Source organism: Delphinapterus leucas, chromosome 6 (assembly GCF_059928025.1).
Source record: "Delphinapterus leucas isolate spDelLeu-1000000601 "Yukka" chromosome 6, BTC_Dleu_Yukka2, whole genome shotgun sequence".
Lineage (NCBI taxonomy): Eukaryota > Metazoa > Chordata > Mammalia > Artiodactyla > Monodontidae > Delphinapterus > Delphinapterus leucas.
The window spans coordinates 18,627,156-18,646,614 of record NC_143134.1 but is presented as its reverse complement, the minus strand read 5'-3'; the positions used below and the strand labels follow the sequence as shown (position 1 = coordinate 18,646,614).

Sequence of the window (19,459 nt, the reverse complement as noted above, 5' to 3'; positions counted from 1 at the left end):
CTGGACAGATGTGAGGGAGAAAGAGTCCTGGTAATCAGTGTATTGTCCTGTTCACGAAGGTCTTAACGACAATAAAGCCCTAATCGATCACTGGACTTAAACATGGCAGCGGAACGCTTTCCGCCACGGCAGGAGCTGGACCTCGAAGGGCCTCGCCGAGGGGCGGGAGGCGGGCAGGAACACAGGTTGCCCTCTCCCTTCTTATTGAAAAAGGAAACATTTTCCAACCATAGGTACTAGTACAGCTTTTCCTGTGACTAAATTTAAGCCTTGACTATTTCAGACCTTCCATCCTTTTCCTAAGACTCTTCTTAAAGCAATTCTAGTTTGGAAATAAGTTATGTAAGCCTCACTGGGTGCAGAGTACGTTAACCAAAGAACAAAAATTTCAGAGTTTTGAAGGGATTAATATAACGAAGAGAGGGGCTTCACAACTGAAGATAATTCTGGGCAAAGCTGAGACGGATAAGAGGCCATTGCCTCGAACTGTATTTTTCTCTTGACATTTCTCAGTCTGCAATTTTAACCTGTTGACCCTGAATCTGACTAAGAGCTAAAACGGTTCAAGATCCACAGAAGAGCCCTCAACACCTGGAAAATCCCATTCTCATAAGCATATCCCAGAAATCATAAGCAAATGTTGACCTTCTCTCTACAAGGCAAAGTGCTGAGGCAGAAACCAAAATGCCAGCAAGAATGCAGGCCGCTAAGCCTTCACCTAGGCAGGATGTGAAACGTCAGGCCATTAGTCTCATATTTTTAATGCAGTGGTTACAGGATGGGGTTGATGTGGGATTGAAAAACAATACTGACTTTGGAGAATTCCTTTTTTTTTTTTTAGCCTTAAACACTGACACCCACTCACCAGGGTTGGGTACTAGCAAAAGCTACATGGGATTCTAGGGTGAGCGTTCCCTTCCCCTGGCCTCTGTTCCTTGGCTGTCGTCAACAAAAGCAGAAAATGCCTAGTCAGAGCCCACAGGCGCGTGCCAACACAGAGACCTGTTTCTTATTTCATCTGGCACAGTACAGAACTGCAGTCATAGCCACTAAGGTGGAGAGCTTGGAGTTCCTCCAATAACTGACACCATGAAATCAGCAAGACAAAACAAAGCAATCAGTTGTGAGAAAATGGAGGCATGTATATTCTAATGGTAAGCCGCGGTTAACACACGGCGTTAGACAGCTATTTGTATTTTCAGTGTGCTCCTGAGTCCGCCAAGAATACACACGGACCTCTACATTTTTCTATATGAAAAGTCTGGTTTCAACCTACATTCCCCAGATAGGTTGATTTACTCAAACCCTTAAACCCCAGGATTCTAGCAGCTAAGGCAGTTAAAACCAAAAGGGCGCAGGTATTGCCTTGACTAGTGACAAACAGAACTCAGCATCCTCTAATAAACATTTAAGGAGTCAAACATGCTTTTTATAGCTGGGAGCAAAGCCTGACTGTTTCTGTGGCTCCTTCTATCCTGATACCTCCTGCCAACATACTGGGTAACGTTAGAATAAGCACTGTCACAGAAGGGGTGACTCTATAAACAGAACGCTGGCCCAGAGATACGACATTCATCAGTGATACCATTCCAGCAAGTCTACATGTTTTGCACCTCATTCCAGGGTCAGGGTCTCAGGCAGACCCCTAGGAACTCTAGGGGGGCGGGGAATGAGTCATAGACTTCAAATTCTAGGGCTCAAAGATCACGGCTCTCAGGCTCTGAGTTCTTCAGTTCTCTTCGTGGAATTCTTGGGCCATCTTCCCTTTACTGTAATTTGCTCTCTTCTTCCTGCTAAAGGGCAAAACTGACTGCTCAAAGGGCATCATCTCAGGTAGCCGAGAACCTCCTTCTTCCTACTTGCCTAAAATAATTACACATCCCATCAGTGAGACTACATCATGGAGGAGAAAAGTAAAAGTGAAATCCCCCCCACACACTTGGTTCTTCTCAAACTATCAGCTTTTATTCTATTTTACATATCATTCATCCAGAACATGATGGATACGTGGGTGGCATCATGCATTTCGTTTGTGAAATGATATAACGCACACGGGTCTCTTGCCCTGTGCTGGGCCCACGTGCACTTGGCAGAGAAGAGGTCTCACGAAGCCCAACTTGAACGTGAGCCTGCTGAAGCACCAGCCGTGCTGTCCTCATTTCCCAGCTGTCACATACTTGCTGGAGTTAGATGGGTCAAGATGGACATTTAGCTTGGAATTTAAGTTTCTAATTTTACACTTTTGAGTACAGCTGGATATTTTCACAGTCTACTTTAAAATCCAAAGGTTGCCCACTCAGCTTTACTATGATCATTCTGAGTATGGGGTTTATTATTCACAATACTGTACTTCAAATCAGAGAAAAGCAGCTTCAATACCACAGCTCGGGAAAAACTGCAAAATGTTCCATTTCTCCATCCTGCTCAGTTTTTCCCATAATCTGTTCCAGCTTGGAAAACGAGTTTCCCGTCTCTGACGGACGCAAATGTGGGAAGAGGAGCTTTGCTCCTAAACAAGAGGCTAGAGCTGAACTCTCCTTCTCTAATCTTGCTGTATGTGTGGCTCATACCTTCCTTCCCAAGTGGCGGAAACCACTGGCACTGAAGAGTTAAAAGGTTCACCAAAATCTGGGCTTCAGAAAGTGTTAAAAACAGCACAACAGGGCTTCCCTGGTGGCACAGTGGTTGAGAGTCCGCCTGCTGATGCAGCGGACACGGGTTCGTGCCCCGGTCCGGGAAGATCCCACATGCCGCGGAGCAGCTGGGCCCGTGAGCCATGGCCGCTGAGCCTGCGCGTCCGGAGCCTGTGCTCCACAACGGGAGAGGCCACAACAGTGAGAGGCCCGCGTACCGCAAAAATAAACAACCCAAAAAACAAAAAACCCAGCACAACAAAGAGATACTGAAGGGGTTCAACTACAGCTTAGTGCCTACTTTGCTAAGGTCAAAACCTCCTATATTTTGGTAAACATCCTAGTCTGTTCCACCACAAGCACTGTGACAAACTTTCCCTTGCCCAAAGATCATGACCCTAGGTCAACAAAGGTGGATAAGAAATAAATTCTCAAGCTACAGGAATACAAGAGTTTGTGAAGTAAATTAAATGATAATGTGAACCTCACCTGCACGCAGATCAGAGTGGGGAAACTGAAGGCAGAGCTGGAAAGAGAAATCCTCTTTATGCATGATTTGATCAAGGACACAGCTCATAAAATTGCCAACAATTTGGAATTTTCCTACAGGAAGTTGAGGAAACATGCCAATAGCAAGAAATGAGATGACTTCAGTGCCAACAGTTTGACCTGTTGGCACTGAACCAATGTCCTCAAAAGAAAAGGACGATGCTTCCTCTGGGACCACGGGAGCTGGGGAAAGAAACCTACCCATCGCACAGGCGGAGGTAGGAGGAGACCACCACAGAGCAGCTAGCAAGGTTTGAGTGCCAGGGATTCAGAAGAGAGCCCTTGACATTTGAAACCAGTGTCAGCTGGGAGTTAGGACATGCGTACGACGTGGACCCCAGGATCTCTCACACTAGAGTAAAAACAGATGTATTCTTCAAAAGCTCTCCCTGTGTATGTTATAACGTGCGGTAGAGAGGAGTCCTTCTTAAGCAGCAGAGAGAGCTGAGGTGACAACGGCGATGTTAGAAGTAAAGCCTCCCCATTCTAGACATTTGCAGCAGTTTGCCTACGGTAACCAGGCAGGAGGGCCACCTAATTGAAGAAGCACAGTTACTAATTTACACTCAATCCAGAGTGTGTCTGAGAAAGGTCATCCACTCTGACCCAGTGGGCATCTGGGGGAGAGACACATTTATCAGTGAGGCAGGAAGATTACCCCGTAGAACCTACCAGTTTAAGCCTATATAATGGATGAGGTTTTCACAGCCCGATCACCCTCAAAACTAGTTTGGGGAAGGAAATAACAAGCTAAGAATTTATATATCAGTATCCTCCCAAATAAAAAAACGAGTCTTTTATTACATTTCCAACTCATAGAACTCCAGGCTGAATATGACTGGACATATATACACACACAATCACAAATTTCTGGAGTCATCTCCCACACCCCTTCTCACAATTTGGCCGAGTTATGTCTCAGGAAATCTTCCAGTTCAACCCCATACACCAACTTGGGATAAACAGAAACCCTGAAGTCTTGTGGTTTTACCCGCCACTCCAAAGTGCTGTTACAGGTGGAATATCTGTTGGAGGAGGTATTTTTGCTGGGTTAGAATACAGCTGCAGACTCTGCGTGTGGTTAAAATGTGCATCTGCATGCCTTCTGACCTGCAGGCTTTGTGCCTTCCCCTTTCATTGTCTTGTCCTATCTCTTGCCACACGGGTTGAATAAAAATATATCTTCTATTCAGAATCATCCTGGAGGGCAGGTGGTGCAGATGGGTAGGACGGCTACATATTAAGTTACTGAGTCTACAATTGAGAAATCTGCACTCTGGGGTTCTAACTCAAAATAAATATTATTTCAAGGTAAATAAACTACTTGGCTGGCTAGTGAAATGCTTAATTCTTTCTAAAACCATAACTGCCAAGTAGACTTGTGCTTTATGCTACATCCCAAGACAAAAATCAGGTAACCTACATCTTCAAAATGATCCACAGAGCATCCCTTCCTATTTCTCCCCTCACTGCTGAGAAATGACTCTGGAGCCTGAAGTTTAATATACGCAGCTGGGGTTACTTGGTGCTCAGGTAAAAATTGCCAAAAGGCCCAACCTTGATTAACACCAACTATTTATTTAAGCCTGATGGTACCTGGATGGAGGCTCTCAATGGGAAATGGAAGGATGTAGCACGTGGAAGCTTGGACGAGCTGAGGGCAGCTCTGCTAACAGGCTCAGATGGCACAATGGGACACGACCATTGAAGCCAGCAACCTTCTGAAAATATCACTATCACCTTCAAAACCCATGCTTTTTTTTTTTTTTTTCTAATCAGGAAATCGGGGGTGAGGGGAACATTCCAAGAAAAAGGGCAGCCAACCTTCATGAGGTACCAGGACATGCTCTGGCAAAAATATTTTCACTTTCCTAAAGTTATATGCTGTCTTCAAGTCCAACTATATTGTATACATGTGTGTGCATGTGTGTGTGTGTGTGTGTGTGTGTGTGTGTGTATTTGCTCCTTTTCTGAAAGCAGAAAAGGGAACAATTTTTTTTAACTCCGAAGTTGGTAATATTTGTAGAATATTATTTTGGTTGGTTGTTGTTTATGACTCAGAACACAGATGAAATCAAAACTTCTGCAACTGTCCCTAAATTCACATCTTTAAAAGGTCCTTTTCTCCATTCACATGAATTCATCTGAATCATTGCCGTCCTGTAGGAAACAAAACAGTGAAACCATAAAAGCCTTCGAAATAAATAACTTGATTAAAAAAATTTACAATTAGTATTAGGTAACAAGCCTCCTTATGTCGAACTGCAGAATTCAGAGTAAAAAGTAAAATAATTATATTCACTCATTTCTTCTCTATCTTTAATTGCTAGTTGTTTAGAATAGCTAGATTAGCAGCTATATTCTCTAAGGTGTCATTACATGGCCTGGATTGCCCAGCAATAAGAGACCAATGATTCCCAAATTATGAAGTAAGGCCCAATGACTTAGTATAGGATGTAGCAAGAGTGACCGAAAGGAAATGTAACTCTTCCTTCAACAAATATACCATAAAATGAAACCAAACAAATACTGCCTCAATGTTTTAATGCCAACAAAGCTGCAAATATGCAAAAATATTTTTGACCTAAATTCCATTACTTTGAGCCTCAGGGTTATCACGTATCTGTTATTTCACAAGATGGCTTCTTTTCTTTTTTTTTGCGGTACGCAGGCCTCTCACTGTTGTGGCCTCTCCTGTTGCAGAGCACAGGCTCCGGACGCGCAGGCTCAGCGGCCATGGCTCATGGGCCCAGCCGCTCCGCGGCACGTGGGATCTTCCCGGACCGGGGCACGAACCCGTGTCCCCTGCATCGGCAGGCGGACTCTCAACCACTGCGCTACCAGGGAAGCCCTTTTTTTTTTTTTTTTAACTGAAAAAGTCACCAGGAAACTACAGGCTAGTTATCAAGTTAGCTGGCTTGCCAAGCTTTTGATGAAAAACATCTTACATGATGGTGGTATATAGTGTAAACAAGTCCTGAAGATCAAGTACAAAAGTAGAGCCCCAAACACCTTTCTGGGCTACTGCACACCCTAAGAAAACTGCTCTGGATGCCAACATTCACTAATAATGTGACTTCCGGGATATTTGCTTCAAAATGTCATAACTTGAACACAACGCTGTTTTGACTTCTCTCTCTTTCCCGCTGCTTTATACCTGACTTGTTAGAGAGGGAGAGGACTTACGCTTATAGGTATGCTATATGCTTTTCTCCTTAATAACTCGTATTAAAGATGGGCAGGGAAATAGGAGGAACAGGTGGAAAACAGTGATTTCTGTGAAGTCTGGTTTGATCTCCAGTTTCATTCAGCAGGCTTCTCTGTGCTTCTCTTCAATTAGCACAACGAACTGAGGCCACAGTAAAAATGCCTTGGATAATTGTACAAAAAGAAAACTAATGTTTGTAGTCTATCCACGCACCAGAACTCTGACTGCCCGAAAGTTCTAAACTGAAATAACAGCATTAGGGATGTTGAAAGAGTCAGCCTGCAACTTTGAAGGTCAGCTTTAGATGCCAAACACTGAGGATGTTTGTGTCCCCAAAACTCACTAAGATAATGTGGCTTGGGGCCAATCCAAGTAAATTACTCCCTATAAAGGCTGTGAGTTAGATCTGCAGAGCTGCCATGTGTCTGGGGATCTGTGTTTGGGGTTAAAGTAACGTTTAAATATATAGCTGCGATCCAAGACTTGATTTGGACAATTTTTGTATTTTAGATTCCCTTTAAGAGTCAATATGTTTTTCAGCGTAGCAAAATAGGTTTCTTGTCATCCACTTAAAAAGTGATATGCAAATAAAATGTCAAAAGTAACTGCTGATGGTTCTTGATGCCTAATTTAGGAAGATTAGAAAGAAATTATAGATTGAAGAGAATTATTCTACATAGGAGAGCAAAAACTCAAAATTAAAACCAACCTCAGAGTGGAAGACTAATATTTTTCCTGATGAACCCATATAAGCTAAATTAAAAATTAAGTCATATCTTATGTAAACACCAGCCTTTGACTGAAAATCAACTGATCATGCTGCCAAAGTGGATCAAAAAAAGGTCTGCGTCCCCTTAACAGAAGACAGTTACAAAGAGAATGAAAGCCCATTCTTCTGAAGTATGCGGAAAAGCTGTGTGAGTCCTACCACTGTGAGAGAGAGAGAATGGAAACACCCAATGCAAAACTTCTCAGAAATTTGAACCCGATTCCAACCTGGGCCTCAGGAACAGAGGTAGCAGCAAAGGGGGAGAGAGGAAAGGCAGAAGGGTTAATAATCCTTTGGTCTACAAATCTGACTTCCTAATTCTGGAACTTTTAACATCCGTAGCTATATTATGGTGGTGTTTGTATACATATGTATATTTGCGCGCGTGCGCGCGCGCGCGTGTGTGTGTGTGTGTGTGTGTGTGTGTTTATTTCTTAATTCCAAAACAACATTCAAACTTTGAAAATCCATGATGAAAATGCCTAAGGTTATAACATAATATACGTGCCAGGTTTCTGCTGAAAAGTTGTCTCTAAATAACAGGAAACTTCAATAGCAACAACAATCACAACAAAGACATTAGATTTGGGTTATGTTAAAGACTTCTGCTCAACTGTTAAACTGTTTTCTAAGAATAGTTTCCAGAAGGGATTAAATACGTCTCATCTTTTGATACTGATACTCTGTGTGTAAATAACAACTAAGGACTACAAGGATAAGAAATAGTAATGACCGTTTATATTGTCTAAGTCAAAGAACTTTCACACACATGACCTTGTTTAAATTTCAGAACAGCCTCAGGAAGTAATATGTCTCCTTTTGTTGCCGATGAATACGCCTTCTGAGAGGTTAAATAACTTTATTAGTCTTATCCAATTAGTAAATGACAGTTTAAGTGTCTAAACTTCAAATTCAAGGTTCTATTTAATTACATAATACTACTCTGGAATTTTTCAGGAATAAATTATGAAGATACATCTCTGACTCAGAAAGGAGACTCATAAATTTAGTTTTTCAAAGAGACAGGAATAAAAATACTGTTCTTATCCATTTTTAGAAGGATATATAGCTATGAACAAGGTGTAAAATCCTATTAACAATTATAATTCATGCACTGAATATGGGGTTTGGCTAGGTAACCCTTAAGGGACCTTAAATTCTGTTATTTCCAAGCATCTAGAGCAGTTCTGTTTAACAGTATTTTTTGCTGTGACAGAAATGTTCTATTTCTACACTGTCCAATATCATAACCACTAGCCACACATGGCTAGTGTGACTGAGAAACTGAATTTTTAAATTAAATTAAATTAAATGTAATTTAAATAGCCACATGCAATGAGTGCCCAGTGCACTGGACAACAAAGATCTAAAGCATCATACATTATACTATAAACATTCAACATAGCAAATATATCCACCTAATTTAAATTTTCCGCAAAGACTGTTTAATAATAGCTAAATTGTACTATCTCTAGACACTTCAAAATAAATTTTGGGAAAGACACGTGGATCACCATTTCCCTTTATCGTAGGTCCTGAGGAACATGAAGACAACCAATACTGCTGTTTAGACTACAAATAAGATCTTTTGTTTCATTTAACTGAAGGTGATAATTTTGTCCTCGCTCAATTACAGTATAGAATCTACGGTCACATTAACATAGAACAGTAATAACTAAAGGCACTTTTGCATGCCTGCAACTAGAAAAGAGGGGAATGGGGAATGGGAAAGTCCTATAAATACTAACAGACCTGCACTTCACAACAGACAAGGTGTAACAATCTCTTTCCACGAGGTGACCTACTTAAAAACAAACACAAGGCAAAGTCCACAGGGAAGGGGTGGGGTGGGGGGGGGGCGGTCAATGTCTAATAGGATCCACCTGAGTGTATGACTGTTGCCAAACCACGTCAAGCCATCTGCAACATGTGAACCAACACTGGCCAGAAACTCGATCATTAAAAACTAAGTGAATTATTTCAAGGCACAACATTAGAGCAAAGAACTTGAACATACCTGATTTGAAGACATATTCTCAACTTTCATTAGTGATGAATAGCTCCTAGAAGAAAAAACACATTTAAAGTAAGGTTATTTGGCTGCCAAGTATCTCATGAACCTTTACCAGGTATCTAGCAATGCTGAGGGCCTTTCGAAGAAAATATAATCCCTGCTGAGCTCAAGGAGATTGCAACATATAAAGGATAAATATCTATGACAATAAATAACATGTGCACTACACTTTATAGTTTACAAACACGCTTGCTCACTCATATCATGTCACTTCCACAATAACGGTAGGTGGTGGCATTATTCAGATGAGGAACTTCATCTATAGCCAAGAGCAGACATGATTCAGACCTGAAGTACACTGTCCAGACTATAGATCTAAAGGAATTCAAAAGAAGAAACACATTAGTGTGGAAAGGGCTGTTGGGGTACTCTTCTCAGGTAACGTGTAACCCAAACTGAGCCTGACAAGTAGGGAGGATGACTGAGGAGGGCAGATGCAGAGATCGGCATGAGCAAAGGCAAAGAGATGGTACTTACAATGACATTTCAAACCAACTCAAGTGGAGTCTGAAAGCCAAGTAGCGGGAAATCAGGCCGGATGTGTGGGGCTAAATTACCTTGTCCTAACTATGTGAGTCAGAGCAGTGCGATCAGCAGGAAGCCACAGTACACGATGGAGTAGACAGATGAGATTCGACAAGTATTTATTAAATATCCATGATGTATAAGACCCTGCGCTAAGCCTGGGGAGAAAATGGAATGGGAAGAAACGAGAAAATGATGAATAAGACAAAGCCTAACCCCAAAAAGCTTATCAGGAAAGGAAATAAGACCTATTCAGTAGTGGCTACATAAAAAGTTCTAGTAAAAATACATAAAGAGACAAAGGAAAGTAAGACCACATAATACCAGTGTTCTAAAAAGTGTAATCCGGGGACTTCCCTGGTGGTGCAGTGGTTAAGACTCCGTGCTCCCTTGGGACTTCCCTGGTGGTGCAGTGGTTGAGGGTCTGCCTGCCGATGTGGGGGACGCAGGTTCGTGCCCCGGTCCGGGAGGATCCCGCATGCCGCAGAGCGGCTGGGCCCGTGAGCCATGGCCGCTGGGCCTGTGCTCCGCAACGGGAGAGGCCACAGCGGTGAGAGGCCCGCGTGCCGAAAAAAAAAAAAAAAAAAGACTCCATGCTCCCAAGGAAGGGGGCCTGGGTTCGACCCCTGGTTAAGGAACTAGATCCCACATGCATGCCGCAGCTAAGAGTTTGCATGCCACAACTAAGGAGCCGGCGAGCCACAACCAAGGAGCCTGTGAGCCGCAACTAAGGAGCCCATGTGCCACAACTAAGGAGCCCACCTGCCACAACTAAGTAGTCTGCCTGCCACAACTAAGACCCAGTGCAACCAAATAAATATATTTTTAAAAAATAAATTTAAAAACATAATCTGTAGCAGAGACAAGAGAGGGAGAAGGTCAATTAAGGCAAGGAGACCAGTTAATGACAACGGTACTTACCATTTACCAAGGACCCTTTACTTGCTAGGACCTGTATTATGTGCTTCATAAATTACTGCTCATCCCCACAACCACCTCCTAAGGCAAGGGATAGCAGCAGGCCCACTGTACACACAGGAGTTACGGAAGCTGTCCAAGGTGTCACAGCGAACAAGTGGGGAGGGAGGTTTTGAACCCAGATCTGACTCCCAAGCTTATAGTCAGGCCCTCGTGCTCCAGTCCACCGCAATATCCCACCTTGAGGGCATGAACGCAAGGGGTTAACGGCTGTGCCGGTAAGAAGGGATAAATCTGAGAGGAATCAAAGATGACACCAAGGTTTCTAGCATGAGTGATCTGAAGGAAATAATGTTACAACTGAGAGAAATGGGAAAATGTTGCAAAGAAGATGTACTTGGTTTAGGACAATGTCACACTTGAAGTGATGGTGGGACAACCAAGTAAATATGAACTGTAGAAACTGGAAACTGAGGGCCAGAGGGAAGGAGACTCGTCACGGACAGAGACAATGAGCTGGGAGACACCCAGAGAGAGATAGTAATGATGCTTGTAAGAGTCAGTGGTATCAGTAAGATATAAATGGACAGATAAGATCAATAAGTTGCATGAGCAGAAAGAGAAAGCCATGTTGATAAAAAAGTAGTTAAGAGCAGAGAACCTCACTTCCAACTTTATTTTAAAATCACCTGTGAAGATTAAAATATCTTCAAGCACCCAGCTATGGGCATCTACGAGCCAGGTTCGGGAACCACAGGGTCCGAATTCCCACTCATATGAAAGCAACACACAAATTACCCTTCTTTAGGCCACACACCTCCTCTGTGCTCCATCCCATTAATTCAACTGCCTGTCTGACTTTTTCGGGGGATGCCTCAAAGACACTTTCAGATTCCTATGTCCATACCCAACTCATGGTCTTCCCCCCAACCAAAAACAGTTTGGTTCCTTTCCAGCATTTCCTAGCTCAAAGAATAGCATCACTACCCATTCCATTTCACAAGCCAGAATCCCCGCAGTCATTCTTTTCCCTGCCCCTCCTCTGAATCCAATCTATTTTCAAATCCTGGTCCAGTTTTGAAAACTATTTCTCATTGGTCCAGTTCTCTCCGCCTCCACATCACCACCACAGCCCAAGCGACTAACTCTGTCATGTGGACAGCTGCTGGCCTAGCCACACCCCTACGTGGCACCCTTTCCAATCAGGCCAGTCACATGACCTTTCCAAAACACAAACCTCATCACACTACCCCTGACTTAACACTCTCCAATGACCTCACAAAACCCTCAGCCTGAAGACAAACATGACCAACAAGGCCCTGCTGGACTAGCCCTTGTTCCCTGGGCTCCCTCACCCCTGCTGCTCCAGACGTTTGGGTTGGCTTTTAGTCCTGTGATGTGGTCTTTGCACACACAGTTCCTTCTGCTTCCGGTACTCTTTCCACTGCCCCTGCCCTTTTAACTAGCAAAATAGTTTGGATCTTAGCTCAAGCATCACTGTATCAAGGGAAGCTAATTTCAGTTACTTATTCATCTGTAATGTACTGACGAGTCACTCACTGCATGTGCAAAGCACAGGGTCACATTCAAGGAGATACAGGAATGCAGAAGTGCTGCTTTGAGGGAGCTTATCATTAAAACAAAGACCTATGGCACAACACAGCATTATTTATGGAAGGCAGCAGCAGTAGTGTGTGAGAGAGAAACAACAGGAGGCACAGTGAAAGCAGCCGCTTCTACACCTGACCATACCATCCTTTCAATCACTGGTCTCACCATTACCTCCTTGACACGTCGCCAATAAACCCCTCCGACAAGTTTTCTTCCTATTATCCCAGGAAACCTACAGTTGTTCCTTAGCACTTACAGCATGAAATTCTGGACTAAACAAAACCTTTTAAGTCACTCTCCAATGTACCTAATTTTTCATTCTTTTATTTGCCTTTGAATCACCTTGACTCAGGTCTTGCCAACCTGGGCATTCTTTGCCTCACAGGCAGCAAGCTACAGTAGAAGTGTGGACTTCAGAATTACAGACTTGAGTTTGAATTCCTGCTTTGCCACTGATCAGCTATAACCTTTCACATATTAACCTCCTTGCTAAAGTAATCTCCGCCCCCAAATCAAGTTCATGCCAATTCTCAGACTGACGACATGCTTACCTGTGACTTGCCATCTTACCCGGGTCTTGTACTTTCCTGACTTCAATCACCTGAACCTCAGGTTCCAATTCTAATCTGAGACTCCCAAATTTAAATATTCCCATCTCAGGTAAACTTAGGCCCTACCCTTGGTCTTTTCTGATCTGTTATTGACTTGCTTGTTTCTTCCGGTTTCAATGTTCAGATGGTGAGCTTCATTTTGATGTTAATAGATGTCTGTTACAGTATGACAAAAGCCAAGTAAGTGAATCCAAGATTATACCTTGAGAAAACCATAATCTGAAAAGAGACATGTACCACAATGTTCACTGCAGCACTATTTACAATACCCAGGACATGGAAGCAACCTAAGTGTCCATCAACAGATGAATGGATAAAGAAGATGTGGCACATATATACAATGGAATATTACTCAGCCATAAAAAGAAACGAAACTGAGTTATTTGTAGTGAGGTGGACGGGCCCAGAGTCGGTCATATAGAGTGAATTAAGTCAGAAAAAGAAAAACAAATACTGTATGCTAACACATATATACGGAATATTTAAAAAAAATGGTACTGATGAACCTAGTGGCAGGGCAGGAATAAAGATGCAGACGCAGAGAATGGACTTGAGGATATGGGGGCAGGGGGCAGGGGGGAAGGGGAAGCTGGCACAAAGTGAGAGAGTGGCATGGACATATATACACTACCAAATGTAAAACAGATAGCTAGTGGGAAGCAGATGCACAGCACAGGGAGATCAGCTTGGTGCTTTGCAACGACTTAGAGGGGTGGGATAGGGAGGGTGGGAGTGAGGCGCAAGAGGGAGGGGATATGGGGATATATGTATACATATAGCTGACTCACTTTGCTGTACAACAGAAACTAGCCCAGCATTGTGAAGCAATTTTACTCCAATAAAGATATATTAAAAAAAAATAAACACAGCAGGTAAGCAGTCTGTAAGCATGAATCCAACTACTGAGATGACTGACTACGACACACTGGAGGGAGCCACGGACACTCTTCCACAGCACCTGTGGTGTCCCCTGGGAGACTCACAGGTACCTGCATGAAGGACCTCTCCAAAAACTACATGGAGACTGAGTAGAAGCTGTTCTGCTTCTCTAACTTTCCAGGCAAGGTCACTTCTAAGGCTCTGACTGCTTTCAAAACCTACGTAGACTCTCTTTTGCTACATCCTCTTACTCTATGTATGGCTTACAGTGCAGCAGGTAGGGAAAGAACATGCCATGTGAGGCTTCCTCCCTACACCTGACCCTATACCAAGATTCTCTAAACTAAAATCCCATGAGATCCTAGGCTGACAGGGCAAGTGTGAGCTAAAAAGCTGTCTAAAGAGCTAACGAACAAGATGGGTAAGTGAGAATTAATATGTGAAGCCTAAATAAGGGGAACTTTTCATTATTGTGTGAATGAATAAAATAGAAGATGTTAATAGAAGATGTTAATATACTGCTATCATTTAGCCTCCACACTTTGGTGTCCTCCCAATCTAAATATTTCTTTAAAAAACTACCTAAAAGGATGATCTTCATGTAGACCTATCTACATTATCAGATCACTGGAATTTCTGCACACCGAGGACAAGGGTAAAGCACTCATTTACAAGAACAAGATGGAGTTCTGTCTCCAGGGGCTGCTGCTCTTTTCATCTGAGAAGGAAGTTGGTGCCTTCTGTGTTGTGGGCTTTGTTCTGTTCTGATCCCGAGGCTAATGGATATACTCTTGACTAGAGTTCAGAGAACCTAGACTATTATAATGACAATTCCATCCATTTTTTTTCTCCTGGTAGAAATTAGAAATGAAAAGCTTACTGCCATTCCTGTTCAGAAAGTTGAAAAAAGGAGTCTAGAGTCTAAATAATGGCTTTAGAATTGGAAAGAAGTTGGATATCTTCTGGGTGTGAGGCTGTTAAGGATTTCTTCCCCGAAATCATCTGGAAGCACTGGGGATACTGTCCAGGATGAGACTATCTTCTCAGTTTATCTGCAGAATCCCCTGAAGACTCAAAAGTCAATTTTCTTCACCTATCACAGCAATTAAATTGGACATTCCTTACCAGATGGTCCAAACAAAAGAATCAACTGTTGGTGAAATTTAATGGTATTTTCCTTGTCAGAAAGGCAAGTGAAAGACTTCAGAATGAGAAGATTTTGTAGGCATAGCCTTTGATCTCTCAGGTGGAGGAGTCAAAAACAGAAATTAAAGTGATGCTAGCACTGCAAGTGTATAAAAACAGGTTATAGAACAAGTCCGAAGCTTAGAGCTTTTTGCTGGAGTTTCACAGAAGCTGCGGAATGGGCTGAACAGAGAGCAGAAGAGAGTGGTAACAGTGTGTGTGAGCTTGAGAATCAGGCCGAGACAAGCTACGTGCCTCTGAGCGAGTTACTTAACTGCTCCTCAGTCTGTTTCCTCTTCTACAAAGTGCAGGTGATCAAAACATTTGCCTCACATGGCTACTGTTAGGATTAAATGAGATAATGCAGTAAAGCACAATGCAGTGTTGGGCAGATGACAAGTGTCCAAAAATGTCAGCTAATCTTTCTTATTGAATGTTATAAGTTGGGACTTCCCTGGCGGTCGAGTGGGGAAGACGCTGCACTCCCAGTGCAGGGGGCCTGGGTTGTATCCCTGGTCTGGGAACTAGATCCCACATGCATGCCACAGCTAAGAGCCCACACGCTTCAACAAAGATCCCGAGGGCCACAACTAAGATCCGACGCAGCCAAATAAATAAATATTAAAAAAATAAAAATATAAAGACCCTACAAGTCTAAAAAAAAATGTTGTAAATAAATTAAGTGACATTATAGTGACATTATATTTCTAACATATAATATTATGTCTCTAAACAACATTACGGTAGAGTTTTAAGAGGCACAAAAAGGCATGTTTTCAATTTTTTCTCCACTCCGCACTAAAAGCAAAAAGAATAAACTAGTCTAAATCCTGTATCACTCAAAATTCCACACATTTTTCGAAACAAATGGTGTTGGTAATTTGTCTTTCACTCACGACACAAAATGGACTCACAATTCCACGTCAAATTGAACGTTTAAATCTCTGCATCAGTCTGTCTCATGCTGGCAGCTTATAACTTGGGGTAACACTTCCGGAGTTCTCCGTTTGAATATTGTATTGTAAATGCAGTCACTCACCCTGTTTTAGCAGAGCCCCCAACAGGGACGCGTGCATATGGATAACGAATAAATACCAGTGCTTGATCATAAAACCTCCACTCTGGCCCAATGATCTTTCTAATAATCCAGGGTATTCCAAGGAAACTAGGTCAGGACAGGGCAAGACAGCTAATATTGATCCTATACCCTTCCCAAAGGAAGCAATAACTTTTTTTTTTTTTTTTTTGGTGTACTTATCACAAATGAAATCTATGGAAAATAGTGGGAAAAAATCTAGGAATTCTGTGACTAGAAGTGGCAGGATTAATTTCCTTCTTTCTCAAAGAAAAACTGAGGCCCCTTCAGGTATAGTACTATGCATCTATAGAGAGTCAGTATAGTAGGCAGAATAATGATCTTACTCAAACGTCTACATCCTAATCTCCAGAACCTGCGAATATGTTACCTCACGTGGCAGAAGGGACTTTAATTAAAGATCTTAGATGGGAAGGGGTGGGATAGGGAGGGTGGGAGGGAGGGAGACGCAAGAGGGAAGAGATATGGGGATATATGTATATGTATAGCTGATTCACTTTGTTATAAAGCAGAAACTAACACACCACTGTAAAGCAATTATACTCCAATAAAGATGTTAAAAAAAAACCAAAAAGCATAAAACTATACAAAAACAAAGCTCATACATATCTTCTTTAGACTTCACCCTATGGAAATTTAGAGTTGTAATGAAGAGGAGAAGACTATAAATTGTCATGAAGACTGCTTGACACAGTGAGAATGGAGCTGATAACTTGGCACTCTGAAAAGGCATGGAACCTGACTTGGTGAATAATAATGAGGAATGGAAAAAGAGAGTGGATAAGGTAAGATGATGAAAGTACAATGGTTCATTGTGTAATACAAGCAGGAAGAGAAAAGTAGTTCATCTCTAGAAGTTCTTGTGAACCTGAGAGCATTGAGATAAATGCCATTTGCAAGGACTTCTGGGAAGATGCTGAAATGAAAGTACCCGGAATGCTGTCCAGCTACTACTCAGCACTATTTTTCTAAAAACCAATAGATTCCAGAACTCACTCCCTTTCTGTTAACAGAGTTCCTGTGATTTCTCTCCACTTGTGTCCGATTCACTTATTTAAATTTAATTTAAAAGAGGTTTGATGTTCAATTTACAAAACTGAATAAATTTTTATCATTTTAAAATAAAATTAAAATTTAAAAAGATCTTAGATGGGGAGATTATCACGCAGTATCTGGGTGGGCCCAATGTCATCACATTGGTCCTTAGAAGCAGAGAAGGCTGTGGTCAGAGAGGGGGCCGTGACTATGAAGGGGCAGAGAGATGCACTGTTGCTGGCCTTGAAGATGAGGAAGGAGTCACAAGCCCAGGAGTGTGGGCGGCCTCTAGGAGCTGGAAGGTAAGCAGATTCTCTCCTAGAGCTCCAGAAAGAAACACAGCCCCGCAGACACCTTGATTCTAGCTCAGTGAGAACTATTTTGCACTTCTAACATGAAGAACTGTAAGATGATAAATCTATGTCATCTTAAGCCACTAAATTTGTGGTAATTTGTTATAGTAACAATAGAAAACTAATACAATCAGTATTTTCATGGCCTTATACACTAGAATTTCAGGATCCAAGATGTGTTTTAACTACTATTTATTGTTTAAAAATGCTGTGTTTTGGAGCAGGCCTCTCCACATTAATTACTTTAAACTTTCGAAATCTATAAAAGAGAGGTTTTAAAAACAGCTTTTAAGAGTTACTAACACTGGCCTTTAGAGCTGAGACATTCTCATTCAAATACCATAGCTAATGTAAAACACTCAATATAGTATCTCTTCTTTACCTGAAGATGTTTACAGACCAAACTAAGATTAAAATTAGCTATTTTATTTTGTGCACTCTCATATCCTGCCCCTATAAAAGGGCAATTCATTTGACCAACACATTAGCATAAATGCCTTATTCTAACTCATTTAAGGCTTGGAGCTCGTTATATGTCCCTTCATTTACCAGAATACCAGAATACACCTGTCCCTCGGAATCCATGGGCGATTGGTTCCAGGACCCCCCTCAGATACCAAAACCTGCGGATGCTCAAGTCCCTTATAAAAATGGCATAGTATTTGCATATAACCTACATACATCCTCCCATATACTTTAAATCATCTGTAGATTACTTATAATATCTGACACACTGTAAATGCTGTGTAAATAGTCATAAAGGTAAATGCTATGTCAACAGTTGCCAGCACAAGGGAAATTCAAGTGTTGCTTTTTGGAGCTTTCTGGAATTTTTTCCACCCCCAAACATTTTTGAACCATGGTTGACTGGATCTGTGGATACACCGGGCCAACTGTACCGTTCTTAAGGGTTAATCCCTAATTAAATCAGCAGTGAAGACTCTCCAAGGTCAACGTCAGTGCCTTAACTCCAACATACCTAAGTTCGTCCATCTCCCTCTTCTTTTTCATCTCTTCCTTTTCTTTCCTTTTCATTTCCTGAATCTGGGCTTTCTTCTCATTCCTCTCTTCGCGGTCTCTGCATTCTTTCTCTGCCTCTAGGTCTGGGAACCGCTCCATTTTGGTCTTTTCCAATCGGTTCAGGATCTCATTCACTTTCTTCTCAACTGTCACAATTTTCACCTTGAGGGAGATGGAGGGGAAAAAAAAAAATACTGAATCTTTATGTTTATTTTCTTCCCCCCCAGAATAGGGTAGGGCTTTCCAGCAGCTTAGCAACCCAGCTTGATTCCCTTTAGGAAAGAGACATCGTGCTGAGTCCTCAACAGCAGAGACAGACACCCACTCAGCGCCAGGGCACTGCCACCTCCGGTGATGTTCACACTTACGTCCTTCTGCCTGTGAAAGCCTATCTGTCCCACATCCATGTCGGCTGTTTTCTTCAGGTTAGACCACGGGGTATAAACCACATTGACGTTGTTCATCTTGCAGCCTGCCAAGAGAGACTGTCTTCAACATGTGGGGAGGAGGATGCTGAGCAATGCGTCCCCTCACCCACAATTGTCACCATAATCCAACAAAGGAAAAGGCTGAGAATGAACAAGCCACCAAGTGTTTGAAACCACAAAATACTTTTTTTTAAAAAAAAGAAGCCACCCACAAAGGCAAATGGGAAAGCCGACCAGCAATTCAAGCTAAAGTATTCTGATGAAAAGCAGGGTCAAGAGATCAGCTTCAGGGATCTTTGAGACTCTCTAAAATTGAATGCAAATTTTATTGTATGTGTTTTTAAACAGAAAAGGACCAAACAGGTTTCCTCAGATTCTCAAAGGAGCCCTTGATGTAACAAAGGGTAAGCAGCAAGATAAAGTGATTCAAGACACCGGCTTCTAATCTGCACTACCACAAACCAGCTGTGTCGCTTTGGGAAAATCCCCATGGCTCCTGGCGTCTCATCTGAAACATGAGGAAACTGGACTAGTTTAGTAGAGCTTTTTGGTTTTTGTTTCTTTA

At 42.2% G+C, this 19,459-nt stretch overlaps 1 protein-coding gene across 3 annotated transcripts in view; it reads right to left on the bottom strand.

The window, feature by feature from the left end:
* The window catches only part of CCDC25 (coiled-coil domain containing 25), a 103,521-nt gene that overhangs the window by 59,211 nt on the left and 24,851 nt on the right, over positions 1-19,459 (bottom strand). Inside the window, exons 6-9 of one of the 3 annotated variants that reach the window (XM_022594983.2) lie at positions 18,835-18,938; positions 18,426-18,628; positions 9,177-9,222; positions 3,957-5,342 (exon numbers count right to left, since the gene is read on the bottom strand). In XM_022594983.2, coding sequence (XP_022450691.2) covers positions 5,313-5,342; positions 9,177-9,222; positions 18,426-18,628; positions 18,835-18,938 — 383 coding nt within the window. In that variant the 3' untranslated portion in view covers positions 3,957-5,312. Of the gene's footprint in view, positions 1-3,956; positions 5,343-9,176; positions 9,223-18,425; positions 18,629-18,834; positions 18,939-19,459 lie in introns of those variants that run through there. The other 2 variants (XM_089912775.1, XM_089912777.1) reach the window with 2 other exon arrangements.